Below are 17460 nucleotides of genomic sequence, written 5' to 3'. Positions count from 1 at the left end.
ACTTCTCAGGTGGAATCAGTGGCTCCCTCGACATGCTTCTGCAGGGCCCTCACAAGACGTATCACAAGTTACATTTGGCTTCCCATGGCCTTGGGAGTGAGGACTGTCTCCTTTGTTTCAGAGTCTCCAGCCTAGGCAGGGCCTGGCCGGGGCAGCTGCCTGTGAACAGTGCTTGAAGGAATGAATCCTTACTTGGGGTCTACCCTGTGGCTTATTTCAGCAACCAAGGTCATATCTTGCCCATCTTCCTCTTTGATGCCAAAAGAGCCCCTGGCTTCTGAGCAGGTACCCTGTGCTGGCTGAGCATCTGATATCTAATAGGTGCTCAGTGAATGTTCACAGAGGCAGGTGGGCAGAAAACCCTTGCTTTTCTCTGGGATGGGCAGGGTAGTACAGGTGTGTGGTGAAGCAGACTTTCCTTCATCCTCTAGAGAACTGGTAGGGTCGCCAAAGCCCTGCCCACACTGACTACCTCTCTAAGGCCAGATTTCTGAGGAGAAGCGACCCTGGGGAGGCAGAGGATGCCAGTGAGAGCCCAGGGACTCATGTAGGGGGAGAGCAATAGTTGTCCATCGAACCAGATGCTCTGCCCAGGAGCTCAGGGTTCCTTGCAGGTCAGTACCCCCCAGCTATCATGTGGTCCAGAGGACCCAGCACAGAGATGACCACCAATCCCTACCCCTCTCGGGGCCTCAGTCATCCCACCTGTCAATGGGGTACAATCCTTCCGACCCCACCCAGTTCACTGAGGCCAATAGAGCCAACAGCACTTCGGAAATAAAGACTTGGCGAACGCATCATACAAATAAATGGGGTTGTTATTAGACCCAAGAGCAGGGTCCGAAGGAGAAACAGCAAAAAGGGGGAATAAGTGCCCAGGGCTCCTGCCCCGAACCCCTTGAGGAAAAGAGAAACAGGTGTTGGGCAGGAAGAACAGCACCTACAGGGAGGAGGGAGATGGGGTTGGGTCCTGGCTCTACCACGGACCACTTTCCCCAGGACTCAGTTTCCTCACCTGTATAATGGGGGAAGCACAATCCTTGCCCAGCTCCTTTCAAGGGCCTCAATTAGGCTTCGGTGAGAGAGTGGGTATGGAAGAGTTTTGCAAACTGTAAAGTGCAGTGCACACATGCAGGCTAGCTGTGGCTCTCGGGCCCAGGCCCAGCTGGGCTCTGTGGAGTGGGAACAGTAACAGTGTTGGCAATGAAAACACTGCTTGAGGCTGAGCCTGGCCCTTTGAGCACTCTCAGGTCCTCAACACCTGTTTCTTCTTCCAGGTCCCCGCAACTTCCCTGGCACCTTTTACACTGGGTCGCTGAAGCCTGGGAGGATGAGGAGCTCCTGCCCTGGGCTGGCCCCACCTCCCACTTTGAACCCTCTGGTTGCCTCTGCTCCTGGTGATGATGAACAAATGCAGACCTGGTAGTAGGGACCGGCCATGCCCTGCACCCTCTCTTCTCTAGACATCACCCTTTCCATGAGGTCTTGTGCAAGTCACCCTCATTCCTGGGTGAGGGTTAGAATGACCGGTGGTGAATTCTTCCCCACAGCACTCCAAGTGGATGAAGAGCAGCTCCTGCCCCCTGCTGGTAGCCCCAGGCCCAGAGGCCTCCACCCAGCAGAGGCCTGAGCCAAGCTCGCCATTCACCCTGGGCTGGATCTCAGCTTCAGAAGGAGATGTCGAGAAGAGGCTGCCAAAGAGCCTGGAGGGGCCACTTCAGAGAAGCGCCTTGAAGAGGAAGGAGAGGGAGGCTCCACAGGAAAGTCCCAGGGCCAGGAAGAAGGTCATGAGGGCGCCGGCCACCTCCCTCTCGTGTGGCAGCACCTGCCTAGAACACCCGGGAACAGGAGCTTTTAGAAAACGCTGGGTCCAAACCTAGACTCCACTGCCCTCTGCCCATCCAGTCTGGGCTCTGACCCAACCCCTCTGTCACCAAAACTGGCCCCGTCTTTCTGGGCCTCAGTTTCCTGGTCTGTAAATGAGGCTGCTGGATAAGGACGTCTCTCAGGGCCTCTGGGTCCAACATGATGGGATTCCACATTCCACAGCCTGCCCTTTCCACCGTGCTCCCAACCTGTCTGCCCTGCCACCTTCATTTTCTCTGGATTCTCCACTCCGTTGCCCCTTGAGGAAATAGCGCATGAACCTTGTTTTTGGTCAAAACCTTAGCTCTCCTTCACCTGGGAATTTTACAGCTACATGGGCCCTGAGGGATGACAGTTCAACCCATTTTTTTTGACAGATGGGGAAACTGAGGCCCATTGAGGAGGCCCCAGAACCAGTGTTTGGGCTACTTTGCTGGGCGGGTACCTCACTAGCCCAGTTCTCTTCTCCCCTGCAGTTAAGGGCTGGCCAGGCAGGGGGTGCTAACAAGGCCTGCAGACAGCTAAGGTTGGGCTGGCCAGAAGCAGGATGGGCCGTCCCTCCCTCAAAGGCGGTCCCTTCCGAAAGACTGAACCCACCTCTCCACTCCCAGTCCCCCACCCCACCCCATTCCCCCGGACCTGGGTGCCAAGCACATGGTGAGGGACACCAGGTAGCCATTAGAAATGGCAAAGAGCAGCATGAAGGTGATGAAGTAGGCATCCTGTGGGAAGAGGGTGGGCAGCCGGGACCTCTGGGGCACGTGGCACAGCATGAAGAGGGGCACGAACAGGAACCGCAGGCAGACCAGCAGGGGCAGCAGCCGGCTGTCCTCGTCTGGCTGTGGCAGAGGCTGGGGTCAGTGTGGTCCCTGGACCCAGGTCTCTGCTCCAGGGCATCTCAGGACCCCCATAGAGCACTTTTTTTTTTTTTTTCTTTTTTTAGATGGAGTCTCACTCTGTTGCCCAGGCTGGAGTGCAGTGGCCCTGATCTCAGCTCACTGCAACCTCCACCTCCTGGGTTCAAGAAATCCTCCTGCCTCAGCCTCCTGAGTAGCTGGGACTATAGGCACCCACCGCCACCATGCCCAGATAATTTTTGTATTTTTAGTAGAGACGGGGGTGTCATCATGTTGGCCAGACGGGTCTCGAACTTCTGACCTCAAGTGATCCACCCTCCTCGGCCTCCCAAAGTGCTGGGATTACAGGCGTGAGCCACCACACCCGGCCTCTTTTTTTCATTAAAAACGTGTGTGTGTGTGTGTGTGTGTGTGTGTACAGACGAGGTCCCACTGTGTTGCCCAGGCTGCTTTTGAACTCCTGAGCTTCAGCTCAAGCCATCCTCTTGCCTTGGCCTCCGAAGGTGCTCGGATTTTAGGTTTTTTTTTTTTTTTTTTTTTGAGACACAGTCTCAGTCTGTCTCCCAGACTGGAGAGCAGTGGTGCGATCTTGGCTCACTGCAGCTTCTGCCTCCCTGGGATTACAGGCATGTACCACCATGCCTAGTTAATTGTTATCCTTTTAGTAGATACGGGGTTTCACCATGTTGGCCAGGCTGGCCTTGAACTCCTGACCTCGTGATCCACCCACCTCGGCCTCCCAAAGTGCTGGGATGACAGGCCTGAGCCACCGCGTCTGGCCCCAAAGTGCTAGGATTATAGGCATGAGCCACCACACCTGGCCCACCCATAGGATAGACCCATCTGTCACCCCGTGACCTCCTCTGACCTGACCTACCCTGTGAGCCAGTGAGGGAGGACCCAGCGTTGGGGCCTGGGCCAAGGCCACCCAGCAATCAGGGACCGGCCTGGGGCTCACCTCTGCCTCTCCCAGGCTCCAGCTTGTGCTCTCCACAGCATTTACAGTTTACATACTCCGTTCCTCAGAGCATCCCCTGGTGGTTCCCAGAACCCCCTGGGGGCAGATGGGGTTTCTGAGTGGGATCAGAAGCTGTAGATCAGCTCCTGTCCTGACTTGGATGAGACCAGCTCCTCTTTCACCTGCTTTATGTATTGTCTCTTTGGAAGATTTCATTTAAAAACACAGCACCATGGCTAAAACCAACCCCAAAACTAAGACTCTTGCTCAGTCCCTCACCTGGTGCAGGAACCTCCATGTAACCTTCTCTGAGCAGCGAAGGCTGCATGCTGGGGACACAGAGGTCAGCTGGACGTGACTTTTGCTTTCAAGGAGCTCACAGTGCAAGCCCTGGCCTGCACGCCTCCAGGGCCCAGGTGCTCCCTGCCGCTTGGCCAGTGGTTCCACTGCCAGGCCACTTGGACTACCGGAAAATCACCTCCATGCCCTTTCAAGACCTCGGATCCCAAACTGCTTCCTAAAACATTGGATCACCCAGCCCTGGTGTGCTTACCCACAGGAAGTAAGAGGTCAGGCTCCGTCCCAGCCAGTCCATGATGTTGAAGAGGAGGAAGCAGCAGATGGGGTTGAAGAACTGACCTGGGAGGGAAAGGGCTGCAGCTCATACTGGTCCCCAATTCCCCTCTCCCGTCCTCTCCCCTTTGTACCCCCTGCCCTGCTGTCTTCCCCACTCCGACACTCACTCCACTTCCCGGGACTGGTGGAGCTGGTCACCATAGCTGTGATGGCGGGGAAGACGGACAAGGTGACTGTGAAGACCAACACAAGGCACAGCGCTGTCAGCCAGATCTGGGAGCCAGAGGCAGGGGTGTGAGCAGGCAGGGCAGTCCCAGGGCCCCACCCTCTTGCCCAAGCCCCATCTGGGAGCAGGACACTTGGGGCCTGGCCCAGCTGTGTCCCTGACCCACTATGACCCTATGACCTTGGGGGAGACAATGTGAGCCCCATTCTTCCCCAGGGATGGTGGTTGGGGCTATATCCAAGTCAAACCTTCTGGAAGACAACGAAGACTGAAGGTTTTCCTGGCTTCTGGGGCTCATCTGGCTCTGATTCCGGCTCCTTCTCCAGGTCAAGATCCAGGGTCAGAGCTACCTTCTGGGGACTATTGGGAATCCCGTTCTCATCTAGGGGGAGGGGGGAGGAGGGAGGGGGAAGGAGGGAGCGGGGAGGGGTCATGCTTATGACCCAGGTTTCCCAACAGCCAGGCCCAATGAAGGGAGATTCCCAGCAGTTAAAACAAGTGATCCTCAGCTGGGCATGGTAGTTCACGCCAGTAATCCCCACACTTTGGGAGGCTGAGGTGGGCAGACTGCTTGAGCCCAGGAGTTCGAGACCAGCCTGGGCAACATGGTAAATCCCCATCTCCACAAAAATACAAAAATTAGCCGGGCATGGCAGCCTGCACCTATAGTCCCAGCTACTTGGGAGACTGAGGCGGATCACTTGAGCCCAGGAAGTCGAGGCTGCAGTTGAGTTGTGATTGCGCTACAGTGCAGCCCAGGTGACAGAGTGAGATGCTGCCTCAAAATAACAACAAACCGCACCCCCTTTCCCGCGCCCCCCCAAAAAAAACAAGTGCCCTTCCTCCAGCCCAGGCTGCAGGCGAAGCGAATTCATGATGGAAACACGCATAGCTACCAGGAAGCGCATGCATGGGTCAGGCGATGAGCAAAGCACCTTAGATGGATTATCTCATTACCGTTGCTTTACAAATGACACATTGAGGTTCAGAGGGGTGCAGTGGCTCAGTGGTTTGTCTCAGGCCACACAGCTGAGACGTTGTGAAAGCAGTACTCAAATTCAGAGGTCTTTGGATCCAAAGTTTGCATGCATGGAAGCTCTATTGCCTCCCCATTTTACAGAGGTGGAAACTGAGGCCCAAACAACAGCAGGGATGACTTTAATCCTACCAACTTCCCTTCATGATCTTCCCGTTTGCGCAAGGCTACTAGGGGTGGGCTCTGGCTGGGAACAGAGGGAACGGCTTCCCAGGGGAGGTGGCTCTAGCTTCCTCTGCATCTCCCACCTCCCTAGGAGGGTCTCAGGGCTTACCAGACTGGAGGAGCTCAGCTTTGGTCTCCAGCTCCTGAGCCTGGGCCTGGGATGGTTTATTGGCCAGGTAGTAGCGGGCAAACTTCTGCAGAAGGACAGGAAAGTGTTGGGCCTGCCTGGCTTGCCTGAGGTGTCTGGATCCCTGCCCACATCATTGGCCTGGAGGCTGGGGTCCCTCAGTGTCTTCTCTGGGGGTCAGGGCTGAGGCCAGGTCTCCTCCACCTCCCCCGGCCTCTCTCAGGGTCTCAGACTCAGGACTCTATCCAAGATGCTTTGAGGTGGGGCCTCGAGCCCAACAGCAGGCTCACCAGGTGAGGCAGGCTCAGGTAACACATGATGGACATGAGGATGCCCACACAGGGCGTGATAAAGTACCCCAGGGCAGAGGTCTGGGCGTCCACACCACCTGCGGAGAAACTTCAGCTGCAGAAGAGGCACCTGGTCCCGCCGGCTCCCACGGGGCTTCCAACTCTTGTCCCACTTCCCATTGTGCACTTCTCAGACCCATTCCCAGCCTCCCTTCACTGAAAATGGGAATCTTGTACAGGGCCCCAAAGCAGCCTGGCCCTTCTCCCACTTTCCCCTACATGTCATTTTTGTTGAGCACGTACTATGTGCCAGGAGCCTTCTCTTATTGCATGCTTATTATTATTATTTTATTTATTTATTTTTTTTGAGACGGAGTCTCGCTCTGTCGCCCGGGCTGGAGTGCAGTGGCCGGATCTCAGCTCACTGCACGCTCCGCCTCCCGGGTTTACGCCATTCTCCTGCCTCAGCCTCCCGAGTAGCTGGGACTACAGACGCCTGCCACCTCGCCCGGCTAGTTTTTTGTATTTTTTTTAGTAGAGACGGGGTTTCACCGTGTTAGCCAGGATGGTCTCGATCTCCTGACCTCGTGATCCGCCCGTCTCGGCCTCCCAAAGTGCTGGGATTACAGGCTTGAGCCACCGTGCCCGGCCTGCATGCTCATTATAATCTGAGCAGGGAGCTAGAACGATCACGTAGGTGGGGAAACTAGCACAGAGGGGTGACAAGCCTTGTCCAGTGCCCCTAGCTGGTAAGCGGTGAAGCAGATTCAAATCCAAGACTATCTGAATCCCAAACCCATCCCCTCATCCTTCAACTTCAACCTGCTGCCGCATGCCAGTACTGGCCCTAGGAATCCTGCCCCTGTCCCTGAGTTAACCCAGTCCTCGCTTGGTTATTACTCCTCACTGCAGGGCCCATGAGCCCCACTCCCTAGCCCCAGACCCAATCCCCATTTCCATATCACCCTCTTACCTCCATCTTCACCCAGAACCCAGGTGTCTTGCTCTCACATGCCCTCTCCGTTCCCCAAACCTCAGAGGCCGCCCCAGCCCTTCAGCCACCCAAGTGCACTCACTGGCCATGGACAGGAGCATGGCAAGGGCAGCAAAGATCCCAGCCAGGCCCTGGCCGCTGAGGAAGAGAGTGCTGTAGGTGGAGGGCATGGTGCCCAGCTGCCCGAAGAGGCTGCCCTGTAGGACTGCACTGAAGGCTGTGGAAGACAGGGATGGGGGCTGCTGCTCAACTAGGCACGACTCAGGGGCTCCCTGGAGGACGTGTCAGCAGGATGCACAGGGGACTCTGGTTGCACAGGTGTGAGCTTCCCTAGGGACTCTGGGCACTCTGGGGCAACACCCGCCAGTCAGTCCTTTTCTGAAGTGCCGCCATTGGTCTGTGGGGCTGTCGACCAGGAAGCCTGCTCCTAGGTCACCAGACAAGTGACTCTTCCCCTCCCTCTGGGCCTCAGTTTCTTCACCAGGGATATGAGCGGCCATGATGCTGGCTTCCCTTCTCAGATATGCTGGGCCCTTTCAGTGATGAGGCCAGGCTGAAGCCCTGCATGGGCTGGCTGGGGAGGGGGTGAAGGTGCTCACAGTTGATGAAGCAGACGGAGGCCATGGTGATGGAGAAGAAGGGTCCGGGGCTCATGTCCACCTTGACCAATGCTGCCGTCAGGGCAAAGAGCAGCAGTATGGCCAGCAGGCTGCCCAGAATGCGCACCGTCTCCGGGACGCTGCTCAGAAGGGGGCAGAGTGGATCAGTGGGGCCCAGGCCAGAGGAGGCTGAGGAAGGGCTGGGCAGTAGGGCTGGGGGACGGGGGGTGCGGGGGAAGGCCTCAATGAAGCTGCGTCGGCAGGGGGCGCAGGAGCCAGGGCAGGCCTCTCACCACTGGTACAGGAAGGAGTTGAGAAGGGTGAAGAGCAGCAGGGGCAGCTGGGACAGCAGCGTCACCCAATTGTTGAAGTTGAAGGCATCCTCGGGGCCTGTGTGGTTGGTGCTCAGGATCCTGGTTGTGCTGTTGCTGGCCCCGGCCAGTCGCGCCTGGAAGTACTGCCAGGTGGGGAGGTGACGGAGGGTCAGCACCTCTCAGCCTTACCCCATTGCCTTCCCCCTCACTTGTGATTGCTTTCTACTGTCTGCGGGGACTTGTCTGCCATGTCCTTGTTCTGTCCCTAGCGCCTGGCACACAGTCGGAGCTCCATGAATGTGTACTGAGTTAAATGGCTGAAGTCTGAGACACAGCCCAAGCATTAAGAGCCCCCAGCACGAGCCTCGATCCAGCCTTGGACAGCCCCTTCTCTTCAGTGCCCTGGTTCCAGCCCCCATCCCCACTCGTGCAGCAGCTGCTAGATTCATTCATTCCAGGGGTATTTATTGAGCGCCTACTGTCAGCCAGGCTTTGGCCTAGGTGCTGCCCAACTGCATTCTCTCTAGAGCACATAGCCTGCCACTCCTCTGCTTAACCTCCTCACTCCTCAACACCCCACTTCATGCCTACCTATTGCCTGCAGGGCAAAGCCCCAAATAGAACAGCCCTTCAGAATCAGATCCCAGTCTCCCTTTGTGCCCCATCTTCTGCTCCATCCACCTAAGCTCCAGGCAGCCCTGGCTCTGGATCTCTCTCTAAACAGGCTGATCCTCTCTTGCCTGTTTGCCTTGGGCGTGGCTGTCACCTCCACCTGGAATGTCCTACTGACCACACCCCCCTCCATATGCACTCTGCCTACCCTACTCCCAATTTACAAATCTCTTCCATGAAGCAGAAGAAACTTTCTCCCTCCCCTGGGGACCCACTGCACTCTGCTGCAAGCCTGGAATGTCGCGCATCATGTTACATTATTAATAGCTCTTTGGCCCCTCTTGCTCTCAAGACCAGGGGCTGATTCATCTCTGGGTTTCCAGGGCCCAGCACAGAGCCAGTATCCAAGAGGCATTTGCAAAGTTGTTGCAGTGAATACAGATGAATAACCCGGTCCCAAAGACAACGCAAACCCCACATTTCTGCCTTCCCTGAAGACACTCCCTGCTGTTTCCTCCCGTGTCCCCAGTGCCTTCTCCACAGTAGGTGCACATTAAACGTTTGTTGAATGAATGAATGCATGAATGAGTGAAATTCATGGTATTTCAAAGAAAATCAAACGTTCGATAACCGACTTTTGGGGTGACTGACTCAGGAATAACGACACATAGAGGAGGTGGGTGGGCAGCGCCGTTGCTCATTCCAGACCCTGTGGGCTGGTAGCCTTGGCCCTCTGAGATGTGGGCATTCCTGAAGTTCTGCTTTCCTAGTCATGCGGGAAGCATTCCCCTCTCTGTGGCTCCGAGCTTCAGCCCATACATGAGCTCAACGAGGGGTCACAGGTGCGCGGTGAGGAAGTGCCCGGTAAACCTCATCCCAAAGGGCTGGAGGGAGGGGTGCTGGCTGTGGCCACGAGGCTGCCACGCCGCCAGGAGTCTCACCGGGATGGCGGTGATGAAGAAGTTCCAGGGAAGGAGGGTGCCCAGCCCCAGGATGAAGAAGCTGATCCCGACCAGGTGGTAGCTGTGGGGATCGGTGGGAAGGTCACCCCGAGGACGCACCCGCCTCCGCGGGCCCTCCCGCCTCCCAGGCCGCCCCCTCCGGAGCGGACTACAACCCCCATCACCCCGGCTCCGGCGGCAGAGTGAGTCGGCTGATGGGAATTGTAGTTCGATCCGGTCTTCTCTGCGCCTCGGAGCGCCTCCAGGGAGCGGGTCTGCAACGCCCCGGGTCACTTGGGTCCCGGTCCGCACCCACCCGGGCCCACTCACCTGTCCCGCGGGGCGTCTTCTCGCGCCATGGCCGTTGCGGCGGATGCGCCTGGGGTGAAAGGGACAGAGAAGCCCCACCAGCACCAGCGCGGGGGCCGAGGGCCGCAGCACCAATGGGGCAGGGGGCGGGTCTCCCCAGATCCGGGTGCAGGGCGGCGGGAGCCGCACAGGTAGCCTAGGGCGGATTTCGGCGGGTCTCGTGCTTCGCAGGCTGGACCTGGGCTCCGCCCCCGGGGCGGGAACAGAGGGTCGTGCCACCCGTCTTTCCTTCCCCCCCGCCAGCCGCAGAGACTCTAGACTCCGGCTCGGGCCCCGCCCCACCTCGGAGCCTCCGGAACCCGCCCGCTCACGGCACAACCCCTCCCCGCAGCCCCCAGTCGTCTCCGCGGGCGTCGGAGGGGAAGGCGGGGGTGGGGGCGGGGGATAACCTCACCTCCACCCCTCCCTGAGAGCTCTGTAGGGGCAGCCCTGGCGCAGGGCTCTTCCCGCTTCGTCAACTCCGCGGTGATGCCAGAGCCGCTCCAGCGACCCCTAAAGCTGGAGCCCACCGGGGCGCCCCCTAACTAGGGAGCCGCTGCGGAGCCCCCACCCAGAGCGTAACCCGAGCCGGGCCCGGACCAGGGAACCGGAGCCGCCGCCGGTCGCCCGCGATCCTGGCAGGCTTCGCCGCGGTGGGTCCCCGGGAGTGCCTGGAAAAAACAGCATTACTTTCAATTCCCCACTCTTTTTATGTTTAAAAAAAAAAAAAAAAGCTTTTAAAAGACTGTAAATCATTAATTTGCTCCTACTCGTAATCTACGAATAGGTGTGGGTTCTCTGCAATCCCCGGGCGTTTCGGGGACGCTGGAGAAGTGAGAGGCCCCGAAACACAAACTATTTTCTTTTTCTTTTTTTTGAGACAGTGTCGCTCTGTCGCCCAGGCGGAAGTGCAGTGCCGTGGTCTTGGCTCACTGCAACCTCCGCCTCCCAGGCAGGTTCCAGCGATTCTGGTGCCTCAGCCTCCGGAGTAGCTGGGACTACAGGCGCATGCCACCACCTCCGACTAATTTTTGTATTTTTAGTAGAGACGGGCCTTCCTTCACCATCTCTACTAAAGAGGTGGCCAGTCTAGTCTCGAACTCGTCTTTTGACCAGGCTGGTCTCTGACTCGTGACCTCAGGTGATCCGCCCGCCTGGGGCCTCCCAAAGTGTTGGGATTACAGGCGTGAGCCACTACGCCCGGCCAGAAATTATTTTCTCAAGCAATGACATTTTATAGCCATTCCCGGGTTGCTTATGTTTTTCCTCCAGCCGACTGTGAGTCTGTAGGTGCATAGGCTGTGCTTGTCTGGTCCATTGGTTTACTGGCAGCATCTAGCACGTTGAGTGATAAATAGGTTGCAGTAAAATGCAGGTGATTTTAGGGAGAAAAGGGACAGCATTAAATTACACCGAAAGAGAAAGTTATTCTTTCCATTTTCTTTCAAGCCTCTGGATATGTCAAGGGTGTTAACAGGTTGCTAACACTTCTTAATCTGCCTCCCCATTCCTTCCCCTCAGTTAGCTTCAGAGGGTCTGCTGACAATTCTATGAAAAGTTATTAACTTGTATTTGTCTTATATTTATTTTTATAGCAACTTTATTTTCAGGGCTACTCATACTGGTTTCCTATTTATGATTATGATATCAACTTTTCTCTGAAAAATCAATTAATTGATGGAAAATGAGTTATTTAAAGAAAATCAAGTGAGGCTGCTGGTGCAGCACAGCTATGGCACAGGTGGTGAAGGAAGGACTTGACAATGGAGGCTGGGGAGCACTGAATTTGTTGAGACAGTGAAGGGAGAGGATGAGGGCATTTCAGGGAGAGAACAGCCTGTCCCAAGACAAGGGACAAGAGAGTGCTGACACATTCTGGGACATACAAATAAATCCCTTTGGCTGGCATTGGTGGGAGGAGGGGACAGAGCCTCTACAACAGCCAGGCTGGTTATGGCAAGCCTGAGGACTGATTAAGGAGTTCAGATTTCATTTCAAAGCACAGACGTTTAGCTGGGGCCGATTCCGTCATTCTTGTAATAAATATTTTGTTACTATCCTGCAATGAAATTCATACAGAACAAACCCTACCTATACACAATAATATTTGATGTCCAGATAATATCCTGATTGTACTGCAGAGGAATCATAAAGAAAAGTGTTTGGTAATAACATGGTATGTGTGAATGTGTTACTATTCATGGTATGTGAAGCTGTCAGATGCTTGCCCTTCTTTATAAAACTGCAGTGAATCCATGGCTACAAACTCACATGGGATACCGGCATGCAGTGAAACTGGCCACTCAGAGACCAATAGTTTGCCGGGATTTTCTTTTCTTTTTTTTTTTTCTTTTTTCTTTTTCTTTCTTTCTTTTTTTTTTTTTTTTTTGAGACAGAGTCTCTCTCTGTTGCGCAGACCGGAGTGCAGTGGTGGGATCTTGGCTCACTGCAACCTCCGCCTCCTGGGCTCACACGATTCTCCTGCCTCAGCCTCCTGAGTAGCTGGGATTACAGGTGTGTGCCACGATGCCTGGCTAATTTTCTTATTTTTAGTAGAGATGGGATTTCGCCATGTTGGCCAGGCTGGTCTCGAACTCCTGACCGCAGGTGATCTGCCCATCTCAGCCTCCTAAAGTGCTGGAATTACAGGCGTGAGCCACCGCACCCAGTCTCTTTTCTTTTTAAAAAAACTTTTTTTTTTTTTTTGAGACAGAGTCTTCCTCTGTCGCCTGGGCTAGAGGCACTGGTGCGATCTCGGCTCACTGCAACCTCCGCCTCCCAGGTTCAAGTGATTCTCCTGCCTCAGCCTTCCCGAGTAGCTGGGATTACAGGCATGAGCCACCATGCCCAGCTAATTTTTGTATTTTTTAGTAAAGACGGGGTTTCACCATCTTGGCCAGGCTGGTCTTGAACTCTTGACCTTGTGATCCACCCACCTTAGCCTCCCAAAGCACTCCCAAAGTGCTGGGATTACAGGCATGAGCCATAGTGCCCGGCCTAAAAACAAATTTTTTTAGTCATTTATGTTTTAAATTTTATTCGTATTTATTTATTTATGTATTTATTTATTGAGATGTAGTTTTGCTCTTATTGCCCAGGCTAGGGTGCAGTGGCACAATCTCTGCTCACTGCAACCTCTGCCTTCCAATTTCAAGCGATTCTCCTGCCTCAGCCTCCCTAGTCGCTAGGATTACAGGTGCCCGCCACCATGCTCAGCTAATTTTTTTGTATTTTTAGTGGAGACAGGGTTTCACTATGTTAGTCAGGCTGGTCTAGAACTGCTGACCTCGTGATCCACCTGCCTTGGCCTCCCAAAGTGCTGGGATTACAGGTGTGAGCCACCGCGCCCAGCCCTATTTATTTATTTAATTGATACATAATAGACGTACATATTTTCAGGGTGTATGTGATCATTTAATCTATTCATATAATGTGTAAAGATCAAACTAGGACAACTAAGATGTCCATCACCTTAAATATTTGTCTTTTCTTTATGCTAGGATGTGATTTTCTGAAATGTGACCAAGTCCTGATCAAGTTCCAAAGAAGTCAAAGTGCAGCTGTTCGTCAACAGACAGTAGCTGTGTTACTGAAGAATGCTGTGTATATTCAAGCCTTGCAAATAATACATTTTGTCTAAATGTAAGAGGATTTAAAGTCTAGGCTCAGAAAAATTATCAACATGGTTTTTTTTTTTTTTTTTTTTTTGAGATGGAATCTTGCTCTGTCCCCCTGGCTGGTGTGCAGTGGCGCGATCTTGGCTCACTGCAAGCTCTGCCTCTCGGGTTCACGCCATTCTCCTGCCTCAGCCTCCCGAGCAGCTGGGACTACAGGCGCCCGCCACCTCGCCCGGCTAGTTTTTTGTATTTTTAGTAGAGACGGGGTTTCACCATGGTCTCGATCTCCTGACCTTGTGATCTGCCTGCCTCGGCCTCCCAAAGTGCTGGGATTACAGGCGTGAGCCACCGCACCCGGCCTCAACATGGTTTTTTAAAAATAAACAGTAGATTTTATTTTTAGGTTGTACTTAATCCGCTATTAAACCTGTGTGCTGAATTTCATTCAACATTGATTATTATTATTATTATTATTTTTTTTTTGGGATGGAATTTCGCTCTTGTTGCCCAGGCTAGAGTGCAATGGTGCGATCTCGGCTCACTGCAACCTCTGCCTCCCAAGTTCAAGTGATTCTCCTGCCTCAGCCTCCCGAGTAGCTGGGATAACAGGTGTGAGTCACCACACCTGGCTAATTTTTGTATTTTTAGTATAGACAGAGTTTCACCATGTTTGCCAGGCTGGTCTCGAACTCCTGACCTCAAGTGATCCTCTGGCCTCAGCCTCCCAAAGTGCTGAGATTACAGGTGTGAGCTACTGCACCCAGCCTGGCTTCTTTCATTTATGTGTGTGCTTAAGGTTCCTCCATGTCTTTTCATGGCATGATAGTTCATTTCTTTTTGTTTGTTTGTTTTTATTTTTTTTTATTTTTTTTTAATTTTTATTTTTTTTTTGAGGCGGAGTCTCGCTCTGCCGCCCAGCTGGAGTGCTGTGGCCGGATCTCGGCTCACTGCAAGCTCCGCCTCCCGGGTTCACGCCATTCTCCTGCCTCAGCCTCCTGAGTAGCTGGGACTACAGGCGCCCGCAACCGCGCCCGGCTAATTTTTTTGTATTTTTAGTAGAGACGGGGTTTCACCATGGTCTCGATCTTCTGACCTTGTGATCCGCCCGCCTCGGCCTCCCAAAGTGCTGGGATTACAGGCGTGAGCCACCGCGCCCGGCCGTTTGTTTGTTTTTAATTTTTTAAATTTTTGAGATGGAGTTTCACTCTTGTCACCTAGACTGGAGTCCAATGGCATGATCTGGGCTCACTGCAACCTCTGCCTCCCAGGTTCAAGTGATTCTTCTGCCTCAGCCTCCCAAGTAGCTGGAATTACAGGTGCCTGCCACCATGCCCAGCTAATTTTTGTATTTTTAGCAAAGACAGGGTTTCCCCATGTTGACCAGGCTGGGCTCAAACTCCTGGCGTCCAGTGATCTGCCTGCCTCCACCTCCCAAAGTGCTGGGATTACAGGCATGAGCCACCATGCCCAACCAACTCATTTCTTTTTATTGCTAAATAATACTCCATTTTATGAATTGCCACTGTTTGTTTATTCGTTTACCTATTTCAGGATATCTTGGTTGCTTCCATGTTTTGGTGATCACAAATAAAGATGTTATACACAATTGTGTGTAGGTTTTTGTGTGGACGTAAGTTTTCAATTTATTTGTTTTAAATACCCAGGAGCACCATTGCTAGATCATATGGTAAGACTGTTTAGTTTGGTAAGAAACTGCCAAACTATCTTCCAAAGTGCCTGTACCATTTTTTTGTCCCCAGCAACAACAATGAAACAATTCCTGATGCTCCACATTTTTGTGGGCACTTGGTGTTGTTAATGTTTTAGAGTTTAGCCAGTCTAATCAGGATGCAGTGATATATTGTTTTATTTATTTGTTTGTTTGTTTATTTATTTATTAACTTTTTTATTTTTTGGAGACGGAGTCTCACTCTGTCACCCAGGTTGGAGTGCAATGGCTCAATCTCGGCTCACTGCAACCTCCCCCTCCCAGGTTCAAGTGATTCTCTGCCTCAGTCTCACCAGTAGCTGGGACTACAGGCAATGTCACCAAGCCCCTCTGATTTTGTGTATTTTCAGTAGAGATGTGATTTCACCATGTTGGCCAGGCTGGTCTCGAACTCCTGGCCTCAGGTGATCCACCTGCCTCGGCCTCCCAAAGTGCTGGGATTGCAGATGTGAGCCACCACGCCTGGCCCTGACTTTGACTTTGTTCTTTTCCTATATTGTGTTGGCTATTCTGAGTCTTTTGCCACTTCATCTAAGCTTTAGAATCAGTTTGTCAATATCCATAAAATAATTTCCTGGGATTTTGATGGAATCAAGTTGGGAAGGAGAGATATCTTGACAATATGAAGCTTTCCTATCCATGAACAGGGAATATCTCTCCATTTTATTTATTTATTTATTTATTTATTTATTTATTTACTTACTTACTTCCTTCCTTAATTTTGAGACAAGGTCTCACTCGGATGTCCAGGCTGGAGTGCAATGGTGCAATGACAGCTGGCTGCAGCCTCAACCTCCCAGGCTCAGTCGATCTTCCCTCTTCAGCCTCCTGAGTAACTGGAATCACAGGTATGTGCCACCACACCAAGCTAATTTTTAAATTTTTTTGTGGAGAATAAGTCTCATTATGTTGCCCAGACTCATCTCAAACTCTTGGACTCAAGTGATCCTTCTACCTTGGCCTCCCAAAGCACTGGAATCCTAGGCATGAGCCTAGGTCCCAGGCCTCTCCATTTATTTAATTCTTCTTTGATATCTTTCATCAGAGTCTTGTAGTTTTCCTCATATAGATTTTGCATATTTTGTTATATTCATTGCACCTAAGTATTTCCATTTCTGGGATGGTAATGTAAATTATAATGTGCTTTCACATTTGTTTATTGCGTCACTATTCACAATAGCAAAGACTTGGAACCAACCCAAATGTCCATCAGTGATAGACTGGATTAAGAAAATGTGGCACATATACACCATGGAATATATGCAGCCATAAAAAAGGATGAGTTCAGCTGGGTGCTGTGGCTCACACCTGTAATCCCAGCACTTTGGGAGGCCAAAATGAGCGGGTCACGAGGTCAGGAGATCGAGATCATCCTGGCTAACACGGTGAAACCCCGTCTCTACTAAAAATACAAAAAATTAGCCGGGTGTGGCGGAGCGCCTGTAGTTCCAGCTACATGGGAGTCTGAGGCAGGAGAATGGCATGAACCCGGGAGGCGGAGCTTGCAGTGAGCCGAGACGGCGCCACTGCACTCCAGCCTGGGCAACAGAGCAAGACTCCGTCTCAAAATAAAAATTAGCCAGGCATGGTGGCGCATGCCTGTAGTCCCAGATACTTGGGAGGCTGAAGCATGAGAAACACTTGAACCCAGTTGGCAAAGGTTGCAGTGAGCCGAGATCTGGTGGCAGAGTGAGACTCTGTCAAAAAAAAAAAGAGAGAGAGAGAGAGAGAGAGAGAGAGAAAGAAAGAAAGAAAGAAAGAAAGAAAGAAAGAAAGAAAGAAAGAAAGAAAGAGGGAAAGAAGCCGAGATCTGGGCTCTGGGAGATAGAGTGATCATTTAAAAATGAAAATTGGATGATATCCAGCACTTTGGAAGGCCAAGGTGGGTGGATCTTGAGGTCAGGAGATCGAGACCATCCTGGCTAGCACCGTGAAACCCCGTCTCTACTAAAAATACAAAAAATTAGCTGGATGTGGTGGCAGACACCTGTAGTCCCAGCTGCTTGGGAGGCTGAGGCAGGAGAAGGGTGTGAACCCGGGAGGTGGAGCTTGCAGTGAGCCGAGATTGCACCACTGCACTCCAGCCTGGGCGACAGAGTGAGACTCCGTGTCACAAAAAAAAAAAGAAAGAAGAAAATTGGATGATATCAACTTCCTTCTTACAGTTTTGGATGGCTAGCCACCGTGCTCGCAGCTAAAGCTGAA

General features: G+C 52.8%; 1 protein-coding gene and 1 long non-coding RNA gene across 4 annotated transcripts; one reads left to right on the top strand and one right to left on the bottom strand.

Moving 5' to 3' along the window:
- Window positions 1-283: 283 nt before the first annotated feature.
- LOC117080475 lies at window positions 284-2039 on the top strand. Its single transcript, XR_004435869.1, has 2 exons — window positions 284-348; window positions 1278-2039. It is a non-coding gene; the product is annotated as an uncharacterized LOC117080475 (long non-coding RNA).
- On the bottom strand, window positions 771-10574 carry SLC29A2 (solute carrier family 29 member 2). 3 transcript variants are annotated; one of them, XM_033205581.1, is made up of 12 exons: window positions 9892-10565; window positions 9562-9643; window positions 7988-8151; window positions 7695-7834; window positions 7178-7312; window positions 6102-6199; window positions 5794-5878; window positions 4732-4865; window positions 4425-4530; window positions 4235-4320; window positions 2506-2701; window positions 771-1829 (listed from the first exon to the last, which is right to left on the bottom strand). In XM_033205581.1, exons 1-12 carry the CDS (start codon window positions 9918-9920, stop codon window positions 1786-1788), a joined length of 1299 nt encoding a protein of 432 aa, XP_033061472.1. In that variant the 5' UTR covers window positions 9921-10565; the 3' UTR covers window positions 771-1785. The 3 variants fall into 3 exon arrangements, with proteins under 3 accessions (XP_033061472.1, XP_033061471.1, XP_033061473.1); XM_033205580.1 differs by having other exon boundaries at window positions 2506-2705; window positions 9892-10517; XM_033205582.1 differs by lacking the exons at window positions 771-1829; window positions 4732-4865 and having other exon boundaries at window positions 2545-2705; window positions 9892-10574.
- Window positions 10575-17460: the final 6886 nt, after the last annotated feature.

This window comes from Trachypithecus francoisi, unplaced genomic scaffold (genome assembly GCF_009764315.1).
Source record: "Trachypithecus francoisi isolate TF-2019V2 unplaced genomic scaffold, Tfra_2.0 Lachesis_group8, whole genome shotgun sequence".
Lineage (NCBI taxonomy): Eukaryota > Metazoa > Chordata > Mammalia > Primates > Cercopithecidae > Trachypithecus > Trachypithecus francoisi.
The sequence above is the reverse complement of the archived record's forward strand: the minus strand, read 5'-3'. Positions and strand labels throughout refer to the sequence as shown.